At 46.6% G+C, this 22,458-nt stretch overlaps 1 protein-coding gene across 1 annotated transcript in view; it reads left to right on the forward strand.

Annotated features, from left to right (window-relative positions):
- Window positions 1–1,561: 1,561 nt before the first annotated feature.
- Window positions 1,562–22,458, forward strand: part of TESC (tescalcin) — an 80,009-nt gene continuing 59,112 nt past the window's right edge. The window contains 3 exon segments of the mRNA XM_006878197.1: window positions 1,562–1,651; window positions 1,653–1,700; window positions 1,702–1,796. Coding sequence (XP_006878259.1) covers window positions 1,584–1,651; window positions 1,653–1,700; window positions 1,702–1,796 — 211 coding nt within the window. The 5' untranslated portion in view covers window positions 1,562–1,583.

Raw genomic sequence — 22,458 nt, forward strand, 5'->3', positions numbered from 1 at the left:
TATTTCTGCTCAGACTAGATGATGCCCCACAGTCAATATTTCCTCAACTAGTGTGGTGTTTAGAACTGCCTGAGGAACGCTTTGAAGTGCAGATTCCCAGGCACTGCCCAATTGTATCAATGTGGTGGTGGTGGTGGTTATGTGCTGTGGAGTGGATTCCAACTCACAGTGACCCTGTATAGGGTTTCCGAAGGTTGTGATTCTTTACCGGAGCAGAAAGCCTCATCTTTTTCCAACTGCTGACCTTGAGATGAGCACTCAACTCCAATGCTACCTGGAGTCCTGGTGTGGCGCTGTGAGTTAATGCGCCAGACTGAGAAGCCGTTTAAACTACAAGTTCTGTGGTTCAAGCTCACCAGTCGCTCCTTGGAAACCCTACTGACTCGATGGCACTTAACAACAGTAACCAATGCTACCAGAGCTCCTTCTTTATCAGTATGAATGGGGCGAAGTCCTTTGCTCCACTTAGTCCCAAAGTCTCAAGGAATGGGCTCAGCATCGCCCTCCCCCCCCAGCACCCTGTGAAGCCAATGCAGGTGAATACACCTCCACCCCCACTCCCAGCACTGTCACCGATGCTGGCTGGCCAGGACAGACATTGAATCCCAGATGGTCAATGTCACTGCAGCCCCACAGCACGGAGCTCAAAGGCCAGACCTTGGGAAGGGGAACCCCTTGACAGTGCATTGCCCCACCAGCCTTTTACACACACTTATCTTCCATGCCCCTCACAGATGCCTCATGAGTTCATTTCTTGTTGCTAGCTGCCATTCAGTGCGGGTCCACATATGCTAAGGGGAGAAGGCAGGGAGTTTCCTGGAAACACTCCCGCTACTCGTTCATCCGTAATTTTATCACCATTCTGTTGACCATAAGCAAACCAAACCCCCTGCCATCCCGTCTACTCCAACTCATAGTGATGCTATATAGGGTTTCCCATGACTGTCCGGGAGCAGACAGCCTCATCTGTCTTCTGTAGAGCGGCTGGTGGGTTTGAACTGCCAACTTTTGGCAGCTCAATGTCTATATCTACAGTGTCAGCAGAGACCTAATTAATGCTCCATAAGCCCTCCTTCACTGTCCCACGAGAGTCTCCCATCCTGGATCTGGGAGGATGTGCGGTGGGGCTAGGGTGGAGGTGGGTTTGTAATTTCAGGGCGTCTCTCCCACCCTCGGAGTCTTGGTATGGCACTGTGGGCTAATGCGTCAGACTGCAAAGTCGTTTGAACTGCAAGGTCGGTGGTTCAATCTCACCAGCTGCTTCTTGGAAACTCTTCTACAGGGTCACTATGGGTCGGAATCCACTCAACGGCACTTAACAACAACGACAACACCCATCCTCTCCCCAATGCTCCCCCCAGCTACTTCTTTCCAAATGGGGCTTGGGGTATGAAAGAGACCAGGCGCTACACGCACAGACTAAGGAACCACAGGGGTGGGCCCTGAGCCCCTTTCCCCGCCCCTCCCCGCCGTTTCCTCCAAGGGCCGGCGTGCACCGCCCTCCTCTCCGTCGTGCCCCCCTCCCCCGCAGTGCATGAAGCCGGCGTGCGCTAGGACCGCGGCGCGCTGTTCTCCGCCGCTATATGAGGCAGCACTCGGGCCCCACGCGGAACCCGAGGCTCCCGGCGATCCCCGGCACCCCGACCCGCGCCGGACCCGAGCCGGACCGACAGTTGCGCAGCGGAGGCCAGCCCGGGGCCTGCGAGGGGCGAGAGCCAGGAGCCCCGCTGCGGGCACCATGGGCGCTGCCCACTCCGCGTCCGAGGAGGTGCGGGAGCTCGTGGGCAAGACTGGCTGTAAGTACCCGCGGGGCGGTGTGTGTGTGGGGCGGGGGGGCTGGGGACTGGATGGCCGGCGGGGCCCCCAGTCCCAGTGCCGTGTGACCTTGGGCCAGTGGCTGCCCATCTCCGCGCCTCAGTTTCCTCCTCCTTCAAATGGGTGCCTGCCGGCCACTTGGCGGGCTGCGACGAAGAGCCCGCGCGATGCTGAATAAGCGGTTCCCGGAGTTGTCCTGGAAGCCGCCTTCGGGGACTGCGGGCGGGTGGGGAACCGCGCCGGCGTGGAGAGAGAGCGCACGGGCCTCTCGGCAGGTGTGCGCGTCCGCACCTGGCGGTCGTTTGGCTCGGAGATGAGCAAGGGGCGGAAAGTTTTCCAGTCAGCCAGAACTGGGCAGGCGCCGGGCTCCGCCACTCGCTGGCGGAGTGACCTTACACGAGGGAGCCCGTGTATCTGTGCGGCTCCACGTCTGTAAAATGGGCGGCTTAAGCCCGGCTGCGTCCGTAGAACACTTCGCCCTCAGCGCCGCGTCCTTCTCTTAGCTAGTCCAGACCTCGGGACCTACAGAGCCTCTGCGCCCCGCATCCGGCCCAGACCACGGCGCTCGGGGAGGCTGGGCCACGGGACTGAGCTACCCGTAGGGAAGTGACGGAGTAAGCACCTGCCCCGCGGATTTGGGGACACGACCCTGGTCTCTGACCTTAGGGCGCCTAGTCCTACCACTAGCCCTGAAGAGGGTGTGTACCAAAGACTGCAGGAGGCTAGGTGTGTAGGCAAACTGGCTTTGGTGACAGGCAGTCTGTGTTTTCACTCTACGAATACTACTTCCTGGCTGTGTGACCTTGGGCGAGTCGCTTTACCTCTCTGAGGCTCAGTTTCCATCGTTGTGGAATACGGGTTCTGCTAGAACCAGGTCGGTGGCTCAAGATAAGGAAAGTGAAAATATTTCAGGAAGGGGCTGGCGTCCGCTGCGTCCAGAGTCAGTCCCTGGTAAGGATGACCCCAACATTTGTGTTTGCACTAAGAGCAGCTGGGGGGCCCTGGGTAGCCCCTCCTGGTCTCCCAACTTAAACACTTTGGGGAAGGATTTTTGGGTGAAAATCACAAAAAACTTATATTACTAGTGTGTGTATATATTCCTATGTGCAAATATAAAAATATCTCCCAACTGGAGAAAAAAAGGTGTGGTTCAGAATACACAAATGATACCATTTTTGGGAAAAAAAATGACAGGAGGTATTTAAGCAGATACATCAGGGGCTTCAAAAAGATCCTGGAAAAATTCCATTATCTTTTCATTACATTTTTCCACAAAAATTTTGAAGCCCCTCATATATGTAATTGCTTTTGCAGCAAAGACTTTGGGATGGTATATTAGGAAATGCAGGGTAATGAACTTACTGGGGGAGATAGTGGGAGGGGAATGAGGTTTGCCCTGTAACTTGTTAATATTGTAATTTGTAACCATGTGACTATTTTACTTATTTAAATGTTTTCTGAAGCCCCTTGTCAACCCAAGAGTACGCTGAGAAGGAAGGTAGGATTCCGTTTGCCCTTCCTTTTTCTGGGTCGTCCCCCCTCCCGTGTTTGTTGATTGTTTACTTTCATTTTTATTTCTCCTGCTGCGGCCACAGGGCTTCAAACTTCTTCCTGGTTTAGTCATGACTAATGACTTGAAACCTCACTGGAACTGAATTGGTAAAATGTAGGTAAACTGGAAGGAAAAATTATGGGTTGATGTCCTACTAGAAATTTAATCTCCCTCTTAGAAAATAAGGGCAGCTTGTGCGTTGCATAGCAACCAAGATCTCTTTAACAGCAGAGTTGGAAACAGTTGTGCTTAGCTCAAAGATGGCGGTTGACCACACAGCCTTGACTGTGCGGCGCTCTGCTGTCTCCTGGCAGTAGTCTAGTGTCACGCATGAGGCTCCTAAAAGGGTTCACGGTCAGCCTTCCAAGTCTTCCAGAGCTTTGGACCTGTGATTGTTCCGTTTTTCCTTAGTATTCTGCTTTGCCCAAATGTGAACAGTTTTGGTCTGTTGTAACTTTGCTTTGCAAAGACCCTTACTATACCCGCTTGTGTTGTCATTGTGTCTAGATGAATTGAGTTCTCTTAACTGGGATCCCACCACAAGAGTGGACTTGCCACCTGCCCCTATTTAGGCCAACACCACTGTGGCATGGAGGACTGGTCTTTGGGGAGTTCTGTCTGGTTTCTGCTTGGACAGGTGGTAGGGGTGGGGATGCTGAGATATTGTCAGTTTCCTGGGTTCCCAGCTCCCCCACAGATGCTCAGGGTTCCCGTTCTATAGCTTCTTGTAGCATTTTCTGGGTATGACTTACTGTCTGACTGCTTAGAAGTCAGGTTTAATACCTTACAGCAGGCAGTAAACCCCAGGGTCTGGGAGAAGGTTCTGAGGTAGACTATAGACAGTGGGCTTCTTCAGCCACCAGAACTTTAGGAGGGTGAAAGACCCCTTTAGTCCTCTGCAAGGAGCTACCACTTTTACAAATGGTTTACCAAATGATTATTGGCCAGAACATAATTCACAATAAAACATTAAAAAAAAAAAAAAAAAAGATTATTGGCCAGAGTCTGGGGATGCAGGGGTGACCCAGAGGGGTTGATGTTCCTGAGGGGAGAGACACAGTAACAAATCAATTAATAGGGGATGAATAAGATAGTGTGGGTTGGGGGTAGGGGGTAGGGAGGAAGTACATGACCCTTGAATGGACTGGGAGGGTCTCTGTGAGGTGCTGACATTGGAACAAAAGTAAGAAGATGCCAGCCACATGAGGATCTGTGGAAAGGGCACTTCAGGCAGAGGGAACAGCAAATACAAAGGCACTGTGGCAGGTGGCAGGAGGAAGTTAGTTCCCAGAAATTAGAATTGTATGTGATGAGGCCTACATCGTAGTCAAGGCTTGGGCCATGGCAGGTGCCTGAGTTATCAAATCGGCTGGGAGTCTTGCTATCTGTGTGATCATGGACAAGTCACTATGTTCTCTGTGCCTCAGTGTTGGTCTCTGTAAAATGGGGATAGTAACAGTACCTTCCGCTATGTTGTTGGGAAGAATGAAGTAAGTTATAGCTGTGAAGTGCTTAGTACAGTGTTTGACACATGACAAGTGTGAGTGTTTCATGCTGTTGGCCATACTTGAAGCACTTTTGTACCAGCTGGTCCACCAAGGGAGCCACAGAGAAGCACTTAGTCTGTCTTCCACTTCTCCCCAGCCATGTGACCTGGAGCCAGAAGTTATTTTACCTTGTGAACCTCACTTTCTCCACCTGGATCTTAGGGCGGTTGTGTGGATTCACCAAGGTGATGTATGCACATATGTGAAGGTTTGACTTGATCATGCTGTGTCAGCTCTGGAGTTCTTGTGGGCCCATTCGGGCCACTCCTATAGGATACCCTTGGCAAGTGCCCAGAGGAGAAGGGGAGGGGAAGACCAGAGGACTGGGGTAACCAGAGGGCGCCCTGGAGGTCTTGGTACACTCAGCCTGCTCCCCCCACCGCCCCCACCCCCGTGGGGCCAGACCTGGAGCACAGGTGAGCAGAGGGTGGATGGACTGCTCAGCATCACTCCTTAGCACCTGCTGAAGGCAGGCTCCCCGCTGACGCTGGGCGTGAGCTCCCATTGAATCTTCCCAGTAATGCGTCTTATAGGTAAGGAAATTGAGACTTTGAGAAGGAAGCTACTTGCCTAGAGTTCCACAGCTAGTGAGTGGAGAAAGTGGGGTTCATAGGGTTCCCAAGTCTCTTCTCTGGCCTCCACTGTGCATCCACTGTGTTTAGTGGCTGCCTTGATTCCTAGGACCTGAGGTGGAACAGGAAAAGCCTGCAGACCTTTGGCTCAAGCTGTGTCCTCTGCCTGGCCGGGAGCACTCTGTTCACTCCTGTGCACACTTGCATCTTTTCGTATTGGAAGTTTCTACAGCGCCTAGCCGGATCAAAGACGTCCACTGGTCCCTCTGAGCCCTGTCTTGACAAAGTGAAAGCTGTCTGGGGCTCCCTCAGCCCCTGCGTTCTCTCCCATAAAAGCTCACATCACACTGTGGTTTAATTGTCAGCGTTGTCACCTGCCACCTCCTCAAAATGTTGAGTTCCCAGGGAGTGGGGAGCAGTCCTGTCCTCCTTAGCATGCAGTTGCCTACTACACAGTGTGATCGCTGAAGTTCATGTGGAAGGGTGACAGGCTGATGACTCGGGGACATTACAGCTCAGGAATTAATGCTCAGGAAAATCTAGGGCCATTCCACCAGCTGGCATTGACCACGTGGCCCTCCTGGCATCTCCGGTCCCCTCTCCATGCAGCACCACCCGCTGGCTTCAGCATTGAGCCAACCCCACCAAAAATAGTCCTGCGCACCAGCTCGCCCACTTAGGGGCACCATGGGGTCTTTTACGCCCACTTCCCTTCTCCCAGCCTGCTAGAATTTTCTCTGATTGAAAACAAACAGGTATTCCCCAAGCACCTTTTCGGAGCCAAGGGAAGCTAAACACCTAGATTGATCAAAGGTGGGTTAAAACAACAGTGAAACTCTTCTGGAGGTGGAATTGAGTTTGTGTGGGGAGCTTGATCCTCCATCTACCCCCACCTCCCACTGTGTCTGGGTGTGTGCCAAGGTGTGAAATGGTCCCCACAGGAAGAAAAGACTCTTGAAGAATCACTAACTGAGGCCCCACCCAATTTTGGCTCAAGACCGTTCCTTCGCATACCCCTCCCCTCCAGGGGCTCTTGGCCCCCTCATCAGAGCCTGCTTCAGGAGTTCTAAAGGAAATCATCAGTGGAGAATTCTGGGAAAGGTGGAGGGTCGATTTTTTTCCTTCAGACTCCAAAGGAGCTCTTTAGGCATGCCTAGCTGGGTGCCAAGAAGCTGCCAGAAGGAAGAAGAAAACCTCTCCCAGATCTAAAGTTCAAACTGGTGGTGGTAAGTACTGAAGATGCTGAGCTGAGCCAAGCGCTTCTTCCACATCAGCTCATGGAAGCCTCCCTACTGGCCCCCCATTTCACAGATGTGGACATAGAGGCTTTAGAGGTGAAGTGACTTGCTCAAGGCCCCTTGGACTGAGAAGTCCTGGCCTCCCCCCAAAACCTCATTTTGAGAGAGAACATAGGTGCTGGAAGGACTAGTGGGGTTATCCACTGTTCTGGAAAGTCCTCAAGTGGCCCCAGACCACGGCCAAGGTGTGGTCACCATGTGCCTGTCATATTCCAACAAGACATAGTCCCTGTCCTCTGGGAGTTCCCGGATGGAGAGGGGAGAGCCCATGTGGGGAGGGCAGCCATGCAGTTCCACTCAGCAGCACTTCACGCTCAACAGCAAGCTGGCCAGACCTAACCGGCTCCCTCTCTATTTCCTCTGGTGGTGCCGTGATTTAAGCGCTGAGCTAGGAACTGAAAGGTCAGCGGTTCAAACCCACCAGCAGCCCCATAGGAGAACAGACTTGTTGACTTCCTTCTGTCAAGATGACAGCTCAGGGAGCCCCACGGGCCAGCTGTGGTCTGTCCTGAGCGTCACTTTGAGATGGAATTGTCTTGACAGCTGTGGGTTTTGGTGTGAATCAGCTAAGCATTGGCTCATGGGTTTCAAATAAAACTTTATCGTAATAAATTGAAGGAGACATGGTGGTCTAATGGTTAAGTGTTCGTCGCTAACCAGAAGGTTGACTGAACCCACCCAAGACTTAATGGGAGAAAGAAAAGTCTGGCGGCCTCCTTATGCAAAAATTGATGTTGTTTAGAGCATTGAGTCGGTTCTGCCTCACAGCAACCCTGGATAGGGTTTCAGAGGCTTTAAATCTTTGCCAGGTAGAAAGTCTTATCTTTCTCCCAGTGAACTGCTGATGGCTCGAAGCACAGACCTTGTATCTCGCAGTTAGAAAACCCTATAGGGCAGTTCTACGTTCATTTAAGATCTCTCTGAGTTGGAACTGACTCCATAGCACGCAGAGCAAGACAAAACAAAAAACAGTTGCTATAAACTTAAACCCAACTCATGTTAGAGAGAACTGTGCTCCATAGAGTTTTCGGGAGTTGATTTTTCAGAAGGAGATCGCCAGGTCTGTCTTCTCAGGCACTTATGTGTGAACTCAAAGTTCTAGCCTTTCTGTTAGCAACTCGGCACCACCCTCTGGGGGGGGCTGCCTTTAACTGGGCTCCCCGGAGAGTCTGTAATCCTCATAGGATGTAGAATCATGTGTCTGCTTCCAGCTGGTTCTCCACTGTATGGAAAACATACCATTCGATTGTGTGTTCCAGCATATGGAAAAATTGTCTTCAGTAAGAAAATTTAAAAACCACGTTTTACAATGAAGTACTATCGCTCCCTGGGTGGGCGAGCAGACCTGTTGCTTCCACTCAGCAGAGCCATTCCCTGAAGGCTGAATTCTCAGGCAGACCCAGGGGACACTTGCTGTGGGTCACCGGTATAGTGGTCAAGAGCTTGTGAGGTCTCCAGTGTCCTCCAGAACCCTTGCTACGTTGGAAACGTGGGTATCCAGACCCACCCTACTCACCTCCCCAGGTGTTCCGAATGTGGAAGTGTGTAGACAGGGCTAGCTTCGGAAGGACAGGTGAACTTTATGATAATTACTGGATGCTGAGAAGTACCTCCCTGCTCTGGCCTACGTGGATATTCTTTGCTCAGCTGGGCCTGATCATTTCGTTATTTGTAACAGCGTCCCTTAAAGCTAGTCTGCATTGTGTTGTGTGGTTTGAGCCTCCAACTCTGGTCCCTGGTCTGCACCACTTTGCTGAGACGCCTTGAGCAGGTTGTATCCCTCTCTGAGCTGCCAGTTCCACCCCTTAGAAAAAATGTGGGGATTGACCAGGTGGTCTGTGGTCCCTTTGCTCAGTTACTAAGATAATAGTTACTCTTTCTTGGGCAGAGTCTCTGGGTAGTGCAAAGGGTTCGTTTGCCCAGTTGCTTACCTAAGATTGGCGCCCCGCTTAAAAACTCCCCCTGTGACAACCCAGTGGAGCGCTATTCTCTGACGCTGGACGGTGCCTGGCTCATTCCTTCACGGTCACTTCATGTCCAACCTTTAATAATCCTCACTGCTCCCAGCCTTCAGATGAGGAAAGGGAGGCTCAGGCAGGTGGCATGACTTACCCATGGTCACTTGGACACTGAGTGGAGCCTAGGTCCAAAACAGGACTTTGAAGTGGGTTTTCCCAGGGCGAAAACACCTCTCCCACATGATAAAAAGCAAGGCTTTAAGAGTTTGCAAGTTTCTTATTATCTGGGAGAGGCGACTGCTGTGTAGCTATGTTTGTAGGGACCACACACTTGTTCCTTCCGGTGGCAAGGCAGCAATTGGACCTCAAAGCAGATGGGATTGGCACTGGGTGACCGGTAAAGTTCTACAATTGAGGTCTACCCAGGGGAATGCGATCGCTGTAGTGGGCAGGGTAAGAAGCATAGGGTCTCAGGCTGGAGGGAGAAGCTGGACCATCCCCCCACCACATTTCCTAGGGTCCTACTCGCTAGCTCACTGTTTCCGAAGAATAATTTGTTTTCTCTGCAGGAAAGCAATTGGCAGCCGAGGCCAGGATGTCTTCCCAGCTCTGTGGATTAGTAGTAATTAGATCCCTTATGTATCTTGCTTCAAGTCTCTTCCCTCTCTCTCCCCCAGCACACACCCAGCAGGCTATTTTTCTGTAAGTTAATGGTCCCCAGAAAGTCGCTCGGAATTTAATCAAGGCTCAGACATGCCATACGGTCTAATAATAACACAGACAAAATACCTCGTGTGTTGATAAGAAGCTTTTACTTTTGTAAAGTAACTTTAGTTTCTATTATCTCCAGCTGAGGGAGTGAGATGTTTTTGGCTTCGTGAGTGCCCTGTGTTCTGGGAAGAGAAGGAAGGTCTTTCTGTGTGTCCACGCTGGAGGGTGGCGGTGGAGGCAAGGGTCCTGTGAGCCATCCGGCTGTATTATTAATTCATAAAACCAGTAGGTCAACTGGATGATTTCTGCTGGTGGTGCCGGCCACCTAAAACACCAGGACAGAAAGAGCCTTTGTTGTCTCCACGGTTTGCCCTTTGCGGACTGGCAGTCTGTTAGAAGTGGATCTTCCGCTCTTGGCACTGTTGCTGGGGAGGCGAGAGAGGAGGTATCAGCCCAGGAACTTCCGGGAGGAGGCAAAGCTATGGATATGGCTGAGTGACAGACAGACGGATGGAAAGGGAAGGCTGCTTATAACCAACCTGGGCTGCGGCACATCACCGCCCTCATGAACTGGGGCTGCGAGGTGGGAGGAGGGGTCCTTTCCCTCCTTCATGAACAAAGAACCCCAGATAAGCTCCCCAGTGTGCAGGTCTCACCTGTCTGGTAATAGTACACCACATTCTCTTGTCTAGCCCTCAGTTGCATCCCCTGGGATCTCAGCCAGAGCCCCCCCCCTCACACCCCCTCCCTCCTCCTGGGCACAAAGACGCTCTAAAAGCAGAGAGGCCTGAGTTCAAATCATCCCACTGCCTCATGTCTAGGCAAAGTAATTTACTTCCTGAGTCTCAGCCTCCTCGGCTGCAAAACAGGAATACAGGTAGAAGCTGTGTCCCTGGGTAGTTGTGAATTTTGAATGAGAATTTAGGTAAAATATTTGATGTGTCCTAAGTGCTCAGGTGGAGTCCTGGTGTGGTGCTGTGGGTTAATGCGTCAGACTGCAGAGCCGTTTGAACTGCAAGGTTGGTGGTTCAAGCTCACCAGCTGCTCCTTGGAAACCCTATACAGGGTCACTATGAGTCGGAACCAACTCAACAGAACTTAACAACAAGTGGTGTTTCAAACCCACCAGCTGTTCCTTGGAAACCCTGGAACAGACTCACACCAATAGCAAGGAGTCCGGTGGTGTAATGAATTACATGTTGGGCTCCTAGCTGTAGAGTCGATGAGTCAAACCCTTCAATCACTCCTTGGGAGAAAGATGAAGCTGTTTGCTTCAGTACACTTTACAGTCTTAGAAACCATATATATTGTCACCATGCGTCAGAATCGATTCAGTGGCTGTGGGTTTGGTTTGGTTTAGTAATCAATTGTTACTGTTGTCGAGTCGGTTCCAACTCATAGCGACTCTGTATAGGGTTTCCAATGAGCATTGGTGGGTTTGAACCACTGACCTTGTGGTTTGCAGTCCAGTGTTTATCATACAGCACCACACCAGGACTCCCCAGCTGTTGTTGCAAACACTGATCTTTTTATCTTTCTCAAGCAGTTTTATTTTTTATATTGTTCGGTGCCGACAAGTCAGTTTCGACTCTTTTAGTGATCCTGTGTCCAACAGAATGAAACACTGCCTGTCCCTGTACTATGTTTGAGCCCATTGTTGCTAATAGGGTGTCAGTCCATCTCATTGGGGTCTTCCTCTTTTTTACTGATCCTCGACTTCACCAATTATGTCCTGCCCCAGGGACGGTTCCCTTCTGACAACATGTATGAGAGACGAATTCTTGGCATCCTGGCTTCTGAGGACCATTCTGTTCTGGCTGTACTTCTAATAAGACAGATTTGTTTGTTCTTCTGGCAGTCCATGGTACTTTCAGTGTTCTTTGGCAGCCCCATAATTCAAATGCATTGGTTCTTCCATATTCACTGCCCAACTTTCACATGCATATGAGGTGATGGAAAATAATATGGCTGAGGTCAGTTAGGTGTGTCTTCAGACTGACATGTTAGCTCTTTAACAGTTTAAAGAGGTCTTGTGCAGCACATTTGCCTATTGCAGTATGCCATTTGATTTCTTGACTGCTGTTTCCATGAGTGTTGATTGTGGATCCAATTAAAATGAAGTCCTTGAGAACTTCGATTGTTTTCGTAGTATACCATGATGGTAGCTGTTGGTCTACTTGTGAAGATTTTCATTTTCTTTACATTGAGGTGCAATCCATACGGAAGGCTATAGTCTCTGAGTAAGTATTTAAAGTCCTCTGGTTCTAGCAAGCAAGGTTGTGTCTTTTGCCTATCATAATGACTCTTCCTCCAGTCTTGATGTCACATTCTTCTTCATATAACCCAGCCTTTTAGTTTGTTTGCTCAGCATAGATTGAATAAATATGGTGAGAAAATACAACCCTGGTGAACACGTTTCCTGATTTTAAACCATCCAGTATCCCCTTGTTCTATTCAAATGACTGCCTCGTGGGCTGTGTACAGGTTCCTCATGAGCACAGTTAGGTTTTCTGGAATACACATTCTTCATAATATTGTCCATAATTTGTTAGGATCCATGCAGTTGACTGAATGCCTTTGCATACTTAATAAAGACAAGGAAATATCTTTATGGTATTCTCTCTTTTCAGTCATGATCCATCTGATGTCAGCAGTGATGTCTCTAGTTCCACATCCTCTTCTGAATCCTAAATTTTTGGTAGCTCCCTGTCAGTGTGCTACAGCATGCATATTTAAAATTGTCTTCAGCAAAAATTTACTTGCATGTGATATTAATGGTATTGTTGGATAATTTCTGCACTCCATTGGGTCACGTTTCTTTGGAATGGGCATAAATACGAATCTTTTCCAATTTGTCGGTCAGGTAGTTGTCTTCTGAATTCCTTGGCATAGATGCATGAGTGCCTCAGCAGTGCATCACTTTGTTGAAACATTTCAATTCGCATTCCTTCATTTCTTGGAGCTTTGTTTTTTTTGTCAGTACCTTCAGTGTAACTTGGACTTCTTTCATTATCATTGGTTCCTGATTTTAGAGGGCCTCTCGAAATGGTTGAAACCATCAACCAGTGCTTTTGGTGCAATGACTCGGTGTATCCTTCCTTCTTCTTCTGATGCTTCCTATGTTGTTCAGTTGTTTTCTGTAGGCTTGTATTTTTCAAGTAGAATACATAATCCATACTTTGTTGTGGGTGTAACCTATTTTTCTTGGATAAAAGTTAATCTGTGTGAAGATTCTAGATCATAGTGGATGAATAGATGTCAGTGTGATTTCAAAACAAACAAAACAGAGAAACACAACAGATCTTTCACCCTTTAATAGTGCCTTTGTTTTTACAAAATACTATATGTGTAATGCTAACGTTTGATGGCATCTAACAACAACAATAGGGAGTCCTAGTGTGGTGCTGTGGTTTTATGCACTAGACTGCAAAGCCATTTGAACTGCAAGGTTGGCGGTTCAAGCTCACCAGCTGCTCCTCAGTGACTCGATGGCACTTAACAACAACAAACACAACAGTGCTAACGTTTACTTAACCATGTGTTGCTTTTAGGTACTTTTGAGTTGAGCTCACCTCCTAATGGCCCCATGAGACTCATTTTTCATTCTAATTGTAAACTTTTCAGAAGCTGACCACATGCCTCCTTTTTAAGGGTATACTATAAAGAGTTCCACTTTTGAAATGTCTACCACCTTTAGCATGATTACAAAAATCATTGGCTCTACCCTTGTGCTAATGGTCTTGGCATGTTTAAACTACTGTTTGTAAGATTTTTCTTTGTCTTTTAAAATGTACATGTTGGTCATTATTATTTATGCATAAACAATTAAGTCTTGCAGTCGCCCTTTGGAATTTAGTTTTCTTCTTAAGTAAATGCGCCTTTCTGTAGATTTTTCCATAAGGCTCTCTGAGTTGTAAACTTTGTGTGAAAATGTCTTTATTTTGTTATTCCATGTACATAATCATTGAGCTGGTTATAAAAATCCAAGGCTACTGGATTTTGTCTCTTTGATTTTGGTCCCTTGTTGCGATTGAGAAGTTGATTCTTTCAAAAAAGTTGCTGTGAATACACGCAGCAAAACATAACACTCATTCAACCATTTCGTGACGTTCAGTTCAGTCTTCACGTTGTGCAAACCATGCTCACGGTCCTTTTTTAAGTGGTTCCTCCTTTATTAACATAAATCCACAGTCTCCCCCCCACCCCAAGGTTCCTATGTAATCTTTTGAGTTGTTAATTTGATCCCATATAAATCGTTTTTAAAGAGCATAATGCTTAAGGCAGACATTTTTCACTAGTTAGCTAGTCTGTTGTTTGGTTTTACGAAGACTTCAGGAAGGAGATATTTCTGGTTTAAGGTTGAAAGATTATCCCAGGGCAGTAGTTTCAGGAGTTCATCTAACCTTCACAGATCTGTGTGACCTGGAATCTGTGAGAATTTGAAATTCTGTGCTGCATTTTTTCCCCTTTTGATTAGGATTCTTCTACAGAGTCTTTGATCCAGATGCTCCAGCACGGTAGCCAGGCACCCTCTAGATTTTCTGGCTTCATGGCAAAAGTGGCATTTGTTTACGGATGCAGTTAGCCACACATTCCCATACCTTTCTCCTGTTCTTGACTTGCCTCCTTCCTCTGCGGTTCAAGACCAGTAGAGACGAGTTATTGTGCCTTGGGCGACTGTTTACAGACTTTTACGATCCCAGGCATTACATATCAAAAAAAAAAAAAGTTAAACAGAGCACGAAACTAGCTACTAGGCCAGTTAACTGGAATGTCCTATGAAAACAAAACCCTAGATGTCCAAGCCAAGACACGAAACCCCATGAGGTTGTCCTTAAACAGCCTCAGCAGTTTATTCTTTATTGTTGTTGTAAATATATGAGGGATTTCAAAAGCTCATGGAAAAATTAAATTAGAAGATAATGGATTTTTCCCAGTAACTTTTTCCCCCAATAACTTTTTGAAGCCCCCTTCTACTGCACAGGTTTTTCCAATTCATCTTTTTACAGGTGTACAACTAACTTATTGACAGTGATCATAATAGTCAGCTGTGCAGTTCGAGCCTTAATCAATGTTTTACTTTCTCCTCTCTCCTGCCCCTGGTAACCATGACTGGTAATAAACTTGGTTATCGATACATGAGGCTTTTCTTGTCTTTTTATACTATTGTTGTCTAGATGGCCCCGACTCATAGCCACCCTGTGTAGGGTTTCCGAAGAGCAGTTGGTGAGTTGGAACCTCCAAGCGTGTGGTTCAAATCTACCTGTGGTCCATTGCTTTATCCTACAGCACCACGCCAGGTCTTTGTATTTAAGTGAGGTCTCAGAATCTGCCCTTTTGTGATGGACTTATTTCACTCAGCATTATGGCTTAACTCCAGCCATATTTTGTCATGTTTCAAGACTTCATATCTCTTCCTGGCTGAGTCATATCCCATTTTATGTCTTGCCACATTTTGTTTATTCATTTGTTTGTTGATGGTCTGTTTAAACATGCTGTTGTGAATACTGCTACAGTGAGCCTTGGTGGACAAGTTCCTGAGTCTTTGCTTTCAAGTCTTTTGGGTACATACCTAGGAGTGGAATTGCTGGGTCAGGGGGTAAATTGTTCTGTGTTTAGTTCTTTTTAAGAACCACTACACTGTTTTCCACAGTACTGTACCATTTTGCATCCCTACCAACAGTGGGTGACGGTTCACATTTCACCACATCCTCGCCAGCATTTGTTGTTTTCGTTTTGTTTTGTTTTTAAATCTTCGCCGGAGCCATCCTGTGGAAGTGAAATATGATATCTCATTTGGTTTAGATTTGTGTCTCTGTGATGGCTGGTTATGCTGAGCAGCTTTCCATGTATTTAGCGACCGCGTGAATGTCCTCTTTAGTGAAAGTTCTAGTCCTTTGCCCTTTTGATAATTGCGTACACTTGTCTTTGTATGTTTTCCAAGTTTTTATTATAGATTTTGGTTGTTAGATTCTTATTGATTATATGACTTTCCAAAGATACTCCTCCAGGTAGTCACTTGTCTTCTCACTTTTTTTTGGTTGGCTTTTCATGAACAAAAGTTTTGTTCTAAGATTCCATTTATTTCATCTTTTGCTGTTTGTGCTTTTGTTAAAATCTTGATCACTCATGGTTCAAAGCGAGGCCTGACTCCATTGGCCCTGCTTTTTCTTCTAAGAGTTTTAGATTTTACTTTGTACATATTTAGGTCTTTAATCCGTTTTGAATTTGCTTTTGTGGATGGTGTGGGTCATGGATTATGTCTCATTTTCCTGCATGTGGAAATTCTGTTTTCCCAGTATCATTTATTAAAGCGACTCTTCTTCATCGAATGGACTTCATATCCCTGTCAAAAATCAGTTGGCCTCAGATGTGTGAGTTGATTTCTGAACTCTCAAAGTTTAGTCCTGTTGGTCTGTGTGTTTATTATTACCTATCGGTCCTAGTCTGTTTTGATTATTGAAGTATTAGAAAATGTTTTAAAGTCAGTAAGTGTGCTTTCTTTTACTTTGTTCTTTCAATATTCCTTTAGCTGTTTGGGGCCACCTGCGCTGTCGCGCTTAACAACAACAACAACAACAACAAACATAGCATATAAAGTTGAAGATAGTTTCGTTTTAAAATTTTTATAAAGAAGGCTGCTGGAATTTGGGTCCGGATTGTATTGAATCTGTACATCACTTTGGGCAGTGTATCTACCGACTCCTCATTTGTCAACTAGCTCATCTGACATTTTGCACATACGGCAGTAGTAAAAAACAACAACAACAACAACCATATGATTCAACTATTTTGTGCAGTAACAGTATATTTGTGGCAGTAATGAATACTAAAGCGCTAAGCTAGCGTGCCCCTGCATGTGACAGTTAGGGTCTTGTGTCAACTAGCTAGCCCATTTTTCTGAATTTGGCAGTTACGGCCACACAATGCTGATTTTCACATGAAATCTGGTCTTTAGAGCCTAATTGTGTTGATAAGTGTACTGTGTTTTCCTGCCTTCAATTCTAACAGTGTTTGCTTTATATATATGTTGTTGTGTTGTTAAGTGCTGTCAAGTTGTTTCCTACCCATAGCGACCCTGTATAGGGTTTCCGAGGAGCAGCTGGTGAGCTTGAACCGCCAACCTTGCAGTTCAAACGGCTTTACAGTCTGGCGCATTAACCCACAGCGCCACACCAGGACTCTGGGCGCATATATAGTTATGACTGTTAAGTCCTCGTCATTCGTTGACATCATTTGTCTTTATATAATGTACATGTTTATCTCTTCTAACAGATTTTGTCTTTAAGTCTATTTTGCCTGATGACCACCCCCCGCTCCTTTAGGTTGTTATTTGTATGAATTATGTTTTCTATGCTTTTACTTTAAACTTATTTAGGAGTGGGTCTTGTAAATACCATATGATGGGATCATGCCTTTTGTTCCATTCTGCCAGCCTCTGCCCTTAATTGGAACACTGAGTCATGTACAGTCACTCTGATCACTGATGAGAAGTGACTTCTGCCATTTTGCTCTTTGGTTTCCTGTGTCTTTGTCCTCTGCTGCTGCTTGCTTTCGTGTTTTGTTGGTTTTTTATATGAGCCTTCCTGGTTCCCTTCTCCTTTTCTTTTGAGTAGGTTTTTGCATATTTTCTTAGTGGTTGCAGTGCATACGACATTTAAAACTTGTATTTACAACATCCCAGACTACATTGTGTGGTGCTGTGGGCTAATGCATCAGACTGCAAAGTGGTTTGAACTGCAAGGTCGGTGGTTCAAGCTCACCAGCTGCTCCTTGGAAACCCTATACAGGGTTGCTATGGGCTGGAATTGTATTGGGGTACTTAACAACAACAACAACAACAGAGTAAGTTGGTACCAACTTAACTTCAGTAACGTAAGTTATTTTATATCTGTTCTCCCCTGTTTTGGTTGTTATCACTAATTACGTCTTTATTTGTCTTGAACCATATAACAGAATTATATTCTTGTTTTTATGTATTTCTTACTTTAAAAAGTGAAGCACAGAACATTTGGAATTATCAGGCACACATACCCGTATTGCTAGCTGCTGTATTTGTTCATGTATTTCCCTTAATTAGGGATGAGAGATCACTTCTTTGCCTAATTAGTCTCTTTGTAGAAATTGGTTTTGCTTTTCCTTTGTTGAAAAGTTTTGTTGTTGGGGTTTTGTTGTATGCTTTTTTATTTGCTCTGCAGTGAAATTGTTGTGATGCTTCATTCTGAAGAAAATGCATGTCTCCATTATGAAAATATTGCATCTCCCTATTCTCTTTATATTTTCCCCCAGCAATTCCTATGAGACATGTTTTGAGCCATCTAATTCTGTTCTCCATGCCTCTTAACCTTTCTTCGTTGCTTTCTGTCTTTCTATTGATAGAAGCTATATCCTCAGATTGGTCTTCCAGTCTTTGAAATTCTCTTTTCAACTATTATGATTTTAACCTATTAAGTTATACAGTTTTTTTTTAGCTACTTTAAGTTTTCTTCTAAGTTCTATATGGTTTTCAAATCCATCTTGTTTCGCAGTGTACTCTTACTTCGTAATTTGTAATTATTTAAGGCACACTAAGTGGTTTGTGGGAGTCTTGGTGTGGTGCTGTGGGTTAACGCGCTGTACTGCAAAGTAGGTTTGAACTGCAGGGTTGGCGGTTCAAGCTCACCAATCGCTCCTTGGAAAACCCCATACATGATCTCTATGAGTTGGAACGGACTTGACGTCACTTAACAACAACAAGTGGTCTGTTATGTTTTACCTTTTTGAGGTGGTGGTCTTCTGTTAATTGTGTCTGCTGATTTTCTCAAGGTGGTTCATTTGCTTGTGTGGTTGTTTATTGATTATGAGCTCATCTTTAATTGGGCTGCCCTTCTTCTACTTCCTTCCCCGCTGAAGTCCTGCATGGACTGGGTTATAGAAGTGTCTTACAGAGTGCTTTTGTACGTGTCCCTCAGCGATTTCATGTTTCACACAATTCCTCGATTTAGAGTCCCTGAACCACAGAGGTTTTGATGTTTCACACTTGCATGGGACAGCGGTAGAGTTTGGATTTATCCTGGAAGCCTATCTCTTTCCTTTGTGCCTTACCACCTCCCTAGCAGAGACGCCTTCCTTGTGATTCTCTAGGCAAGTGGAAAATGTTTTTCTGGCTCGCCGTGCGTGGTGGTGGTGGTTAGTTGGTGCTGAGCCAGCTCCGCTTCCTGGTGGCCTTCTGTGTACCAGAACAAAGTGTTGCCCAGTCAGCCCTGTGCCAACTTCACAATCAGTGCGCCGGAGCCTGTTGTTGCTACTCTGATGGTCCATCTCATTAAGGGTGTTACTGATTTTTGCCGATTCTTCAGATGGAGAATGAGTTTCTGCTTTTCACTGGAGTGTTGGCTCTAACTTTGTACTGAAGACCCTAAGCCACTTTTGTCACTTAAAGACCCTAACCCTATGTTGTTAGAGCCTCTTACCATTCTAACCCGCCTGGCTGGACCCCTCAGTGGCATCTGACTCCCTCACCCTGTTGGTTCTGAGTTCTCTCCTTGCTTCTGGTGCTTAGGAATTTCCTTTCTGTCAAGTTTGTGTATATGTATTCAGTGCTGTCGAGTCAGTTCTGACCCAGAGCGACCCTGTATAGGGTTTCCAAGGAACAGCTGGTGAGCTTGAACCACCAACCTTGCAGTTCAAACGGCTTTGCAGTCTGACACATTAGCCCACAGTGCCACACTATTTGTCTCCCCTTATTTGATCCAGTGTTTTCATTTGCCTGTAGTAGACGGGAGTCCTGGTGTGGCGCTGTGGGTTAATGCACTGGACTGCAAGGTCAGTTTGAACTGCAGTGTCGGCAGTTCAAGCTTACCAGCTGCTCGTTGGAAACCCTATACAGGGTCGCTATGAGTCAGAACTGACTGGACGGCACTTAACAATAACATAGTGGAAGGAAAAGTTCAGGTAGCAACTGGAATTCTTCCGTTATCCTACCTTAAGCCCTACTTGGATTATCTTCTGCATAAATTTGGAGCTGTGATCCTTCGGGGAGGATGTGAGAATTAGTTCCTTGGATGTGCTAACGGACGCCCACTCTCTAAATCTCTGTCGGTTCTCTGTTGCTTTTTATCCTTCTCTGTCTTCTGTCTTTGTATTATGGAGATATCTTTGTCTCTCTAATTGTGTAAATTTTATGCTCATTGTTCCAATCTTGTCTCAGGTGTAGGGGTACCTAGAGCATAGCAAATAATTATAAGAACAGACTCTGGAGATACAGACCTGGGTTCAAATCCCAGTTCTGCTGTTTGTAACTTCATGACCTCAGCAAATCACTTAACCTCTCTGCGACCCCGTACTCTAATCTGTAAATTGGGTATCTGCCATCAAGTTAATATTGACTCACAGCAACCTCATGTGACCCAGTAGAACTAACCCATAGGGGCTTTTTTTCCTAGGCTTTAATATTCTCAGGGGGTCCGGGCGTGGTGCTGTAGGTTAATGCGCCAGACTGTAAAGCCCTTTGAACTACAAGGCCGGTTTCTAGCTTACCAGTCACTCCTTGGAAACCCTATACAGGGTTGCTATGGGTCAGAACCGACTTGACGGCACTTAACAACAACAATCTTTACAACAACAGATTGCCAGGTCTGCTTTGCACCAGCAGCTTTTGAGTTAGCAGTCAAGTGCTTAACTTGAGGGCTCCTTTGGACGGTGATTTTAAGGGCTAAAAAAGGTTGTAGGGACTAAGTAAATAAAATGCGTGCCAAGCATTTGGCTTGATCCCTGCTCTCAGTAAACATTAACACATGGTAGTTATTACTGCTGTAGGCATAGCTGTGGGAAGGGGCGCGTAGACAAGTAAAACACATACGTCCTGGGCGATTTTTAGTCATGTTCACCCACTCACGCGCTGTGACAGCTCTTCAAGCTGCCTCGTTGCTCATTGGAGGAGAATATATGTCCCAGGTTGTAGAGGATTCATCTTCAGTAGAAAAAGCCAAATGTCAAGAAAATGACATCTTATTGCAACCTCCATGGGAAGAGCCCCATCCCACAGAGGGTAGTAACCCACTCCATGGTTTGTTGGGGTCAGGGTCACCCACAAAAGCATGAACATACACAGGCGCTGGGTGGAATACCACTTGTCAACTCTAGTTGGGGTGTAGGTTCCCCATGGCCAGTTGCTTACTCTGCAGCTGGTATGGGGAGATGGCTTGCAAGCACCCTTTTATGTGTCTGGAGGGGGGGCCACCTGCCTTCCCTGCTGGGAGCAGATCTAGAAGTGGGATGGACCAGGTGCTGTGTAATGCACACCTTAGCCAGTCAGTTCCTGGGAATGCTGACGTATACTCAGGACCAGAGGTGAGGCATGTGCTGATAGACTACTGGGTGCTATGGGCTGTTTTGATTGAGACATCCCAGAAAAGAGAGCCCACACTTTCCTGTCCTAGAAGCCAAGTTGACACCACTAGTTCTGAGCATATATGGGTCCAGAGAAAGGCAGTGGGCTTCCCCCTTCCCCATCAAAGAGACCTTAGCAAGACTTTAGTCCTCAGGATTAAGATTAACACTGCGTCCGCTTCGTGTGGATTTGGGGCAGCTCGGCCCGGGAAGCCCTGGGGTTTGTACACTCCCAATTTGCTTGAAATGTTGGTTAAAAGGCAGCAGTTAATCCTGATGTTGTTGCTGCTGTCTTGGAGCGCAGAACTGGGCTTGAGATGGCTCTTCTTAAAAGGCAAGTGTACCCAAGTGCCTCTTTGGTTTATTTGAAAATCCTGGCAGCTAGGCATAGTCTATAATATGTGCAAATTTGGCACCTGGCTTCGCAGGAGGCGGTAGGTAAAGGAAAGAAGCCAGGCTCCCAGCTCGTGAAACGGCTTGTGTGTGCCGGGCACAAGTGTGCCCCCACTTGTCATGGTCCCTATAAGACTCAGAAGGCTCGCCCATCCCTCCCTTCCCAGAGACTGGCGTTAGTCATTGCTTTGGCTGCAGCCCCAGGTGGTACTCAACAAGTCCCTTGCTTCCCTCTAGAGCCTGCAGCCAGCTGAAGAGCCAAGACAGGGCCTGGGATTATTGCCTTGGGGCCGGCACACTGACAGTCAAACATAGCAACCCTCCTGTGTGTCTCCTTCTTTGCTGGGCCTCTGTGCTGTGAGTGTAATTTAAACAAATACGTGTTTTGGTAAAAGACACCTAGCATAGAATTTACCATTTAAAAGTGTACAGGTCATTGATGTTCATCAGATTGACAGCATTGTGCAACCATCACCCCTCTTAATACTAGAAGTTACTCATCACCCCAAAAGGAACCCCCGTACCCATTCATTACGCCTTGATACTCGATGCCGTGCAGCGTGTGGAAGCCACGCATCTGTCTACTTTCTGGGTCTGGCTTTGCCTAATGTGGACATGTTACACAAATGGAATCATGGGATACGTGACCTTTTTGTGAGTAACTGCTTGCACTCGGATGTTTGCAAGCTTCAACCCCGTTGTCGTATGTGCCAGAACTTCATGGTGTTTTACAGCTGGATAACATTTCATCTTGTTTACCCACTTACCATTTGAGGGACATTGGGTTGTTTCCATCCGGGCTGTTGTGAATAGGGTTGCTATGAACATTTGTTGTTCGAGTTTTGCTAGCATGTTTTCATTTGTCTTAGGTCTAATACCTAGGAGTGGAGTTGTAGGTCACATGGTAATTCTGTTTGTAACTGTTTTTTTCACAGTAGCTAAACCATTTTGCAATGCCCACCAGCAATAGGTCATAGGTACAATTTCTTCACATCCTTGACAGCATTTATTTTCTTTGTGTTTGTGTTTTTGTTCCCATAGTAACTATATAAGGAGCTCTGGTAGCGTAGTGGTTACGAATCAGGCTGCTGATCTCACGGTCAGCAGTTCGAAACTTTCAGCTGTTCCGCGGGAGAAAGGTGAGGCTTTCTGCTCCCATAAAGATTTACAGCCTCGGAAACCCTGTACAGGGTCACTATGAGTCGGAACCGACTCCACGCACGGCACACAACAACAACAGTA

The sequence above is a fragment of the Chrysochloris asiatica genome, unplaced genomic scaffold (assembly GCF_000296735.1).
Source record: "Chrysochloris asiatica unplaced genomic scaffold, ChrAsi1.0 scaffold00078, whole genome shotgun sequence".
NCBI classification, from domain to species: domain Eukaryota; kingdom Metazoa; phylum Chordata; class Mammalia; order Afrosoricida; family Chrysochloridae; genus Chrysochloris; species Chrysochloris asiatica.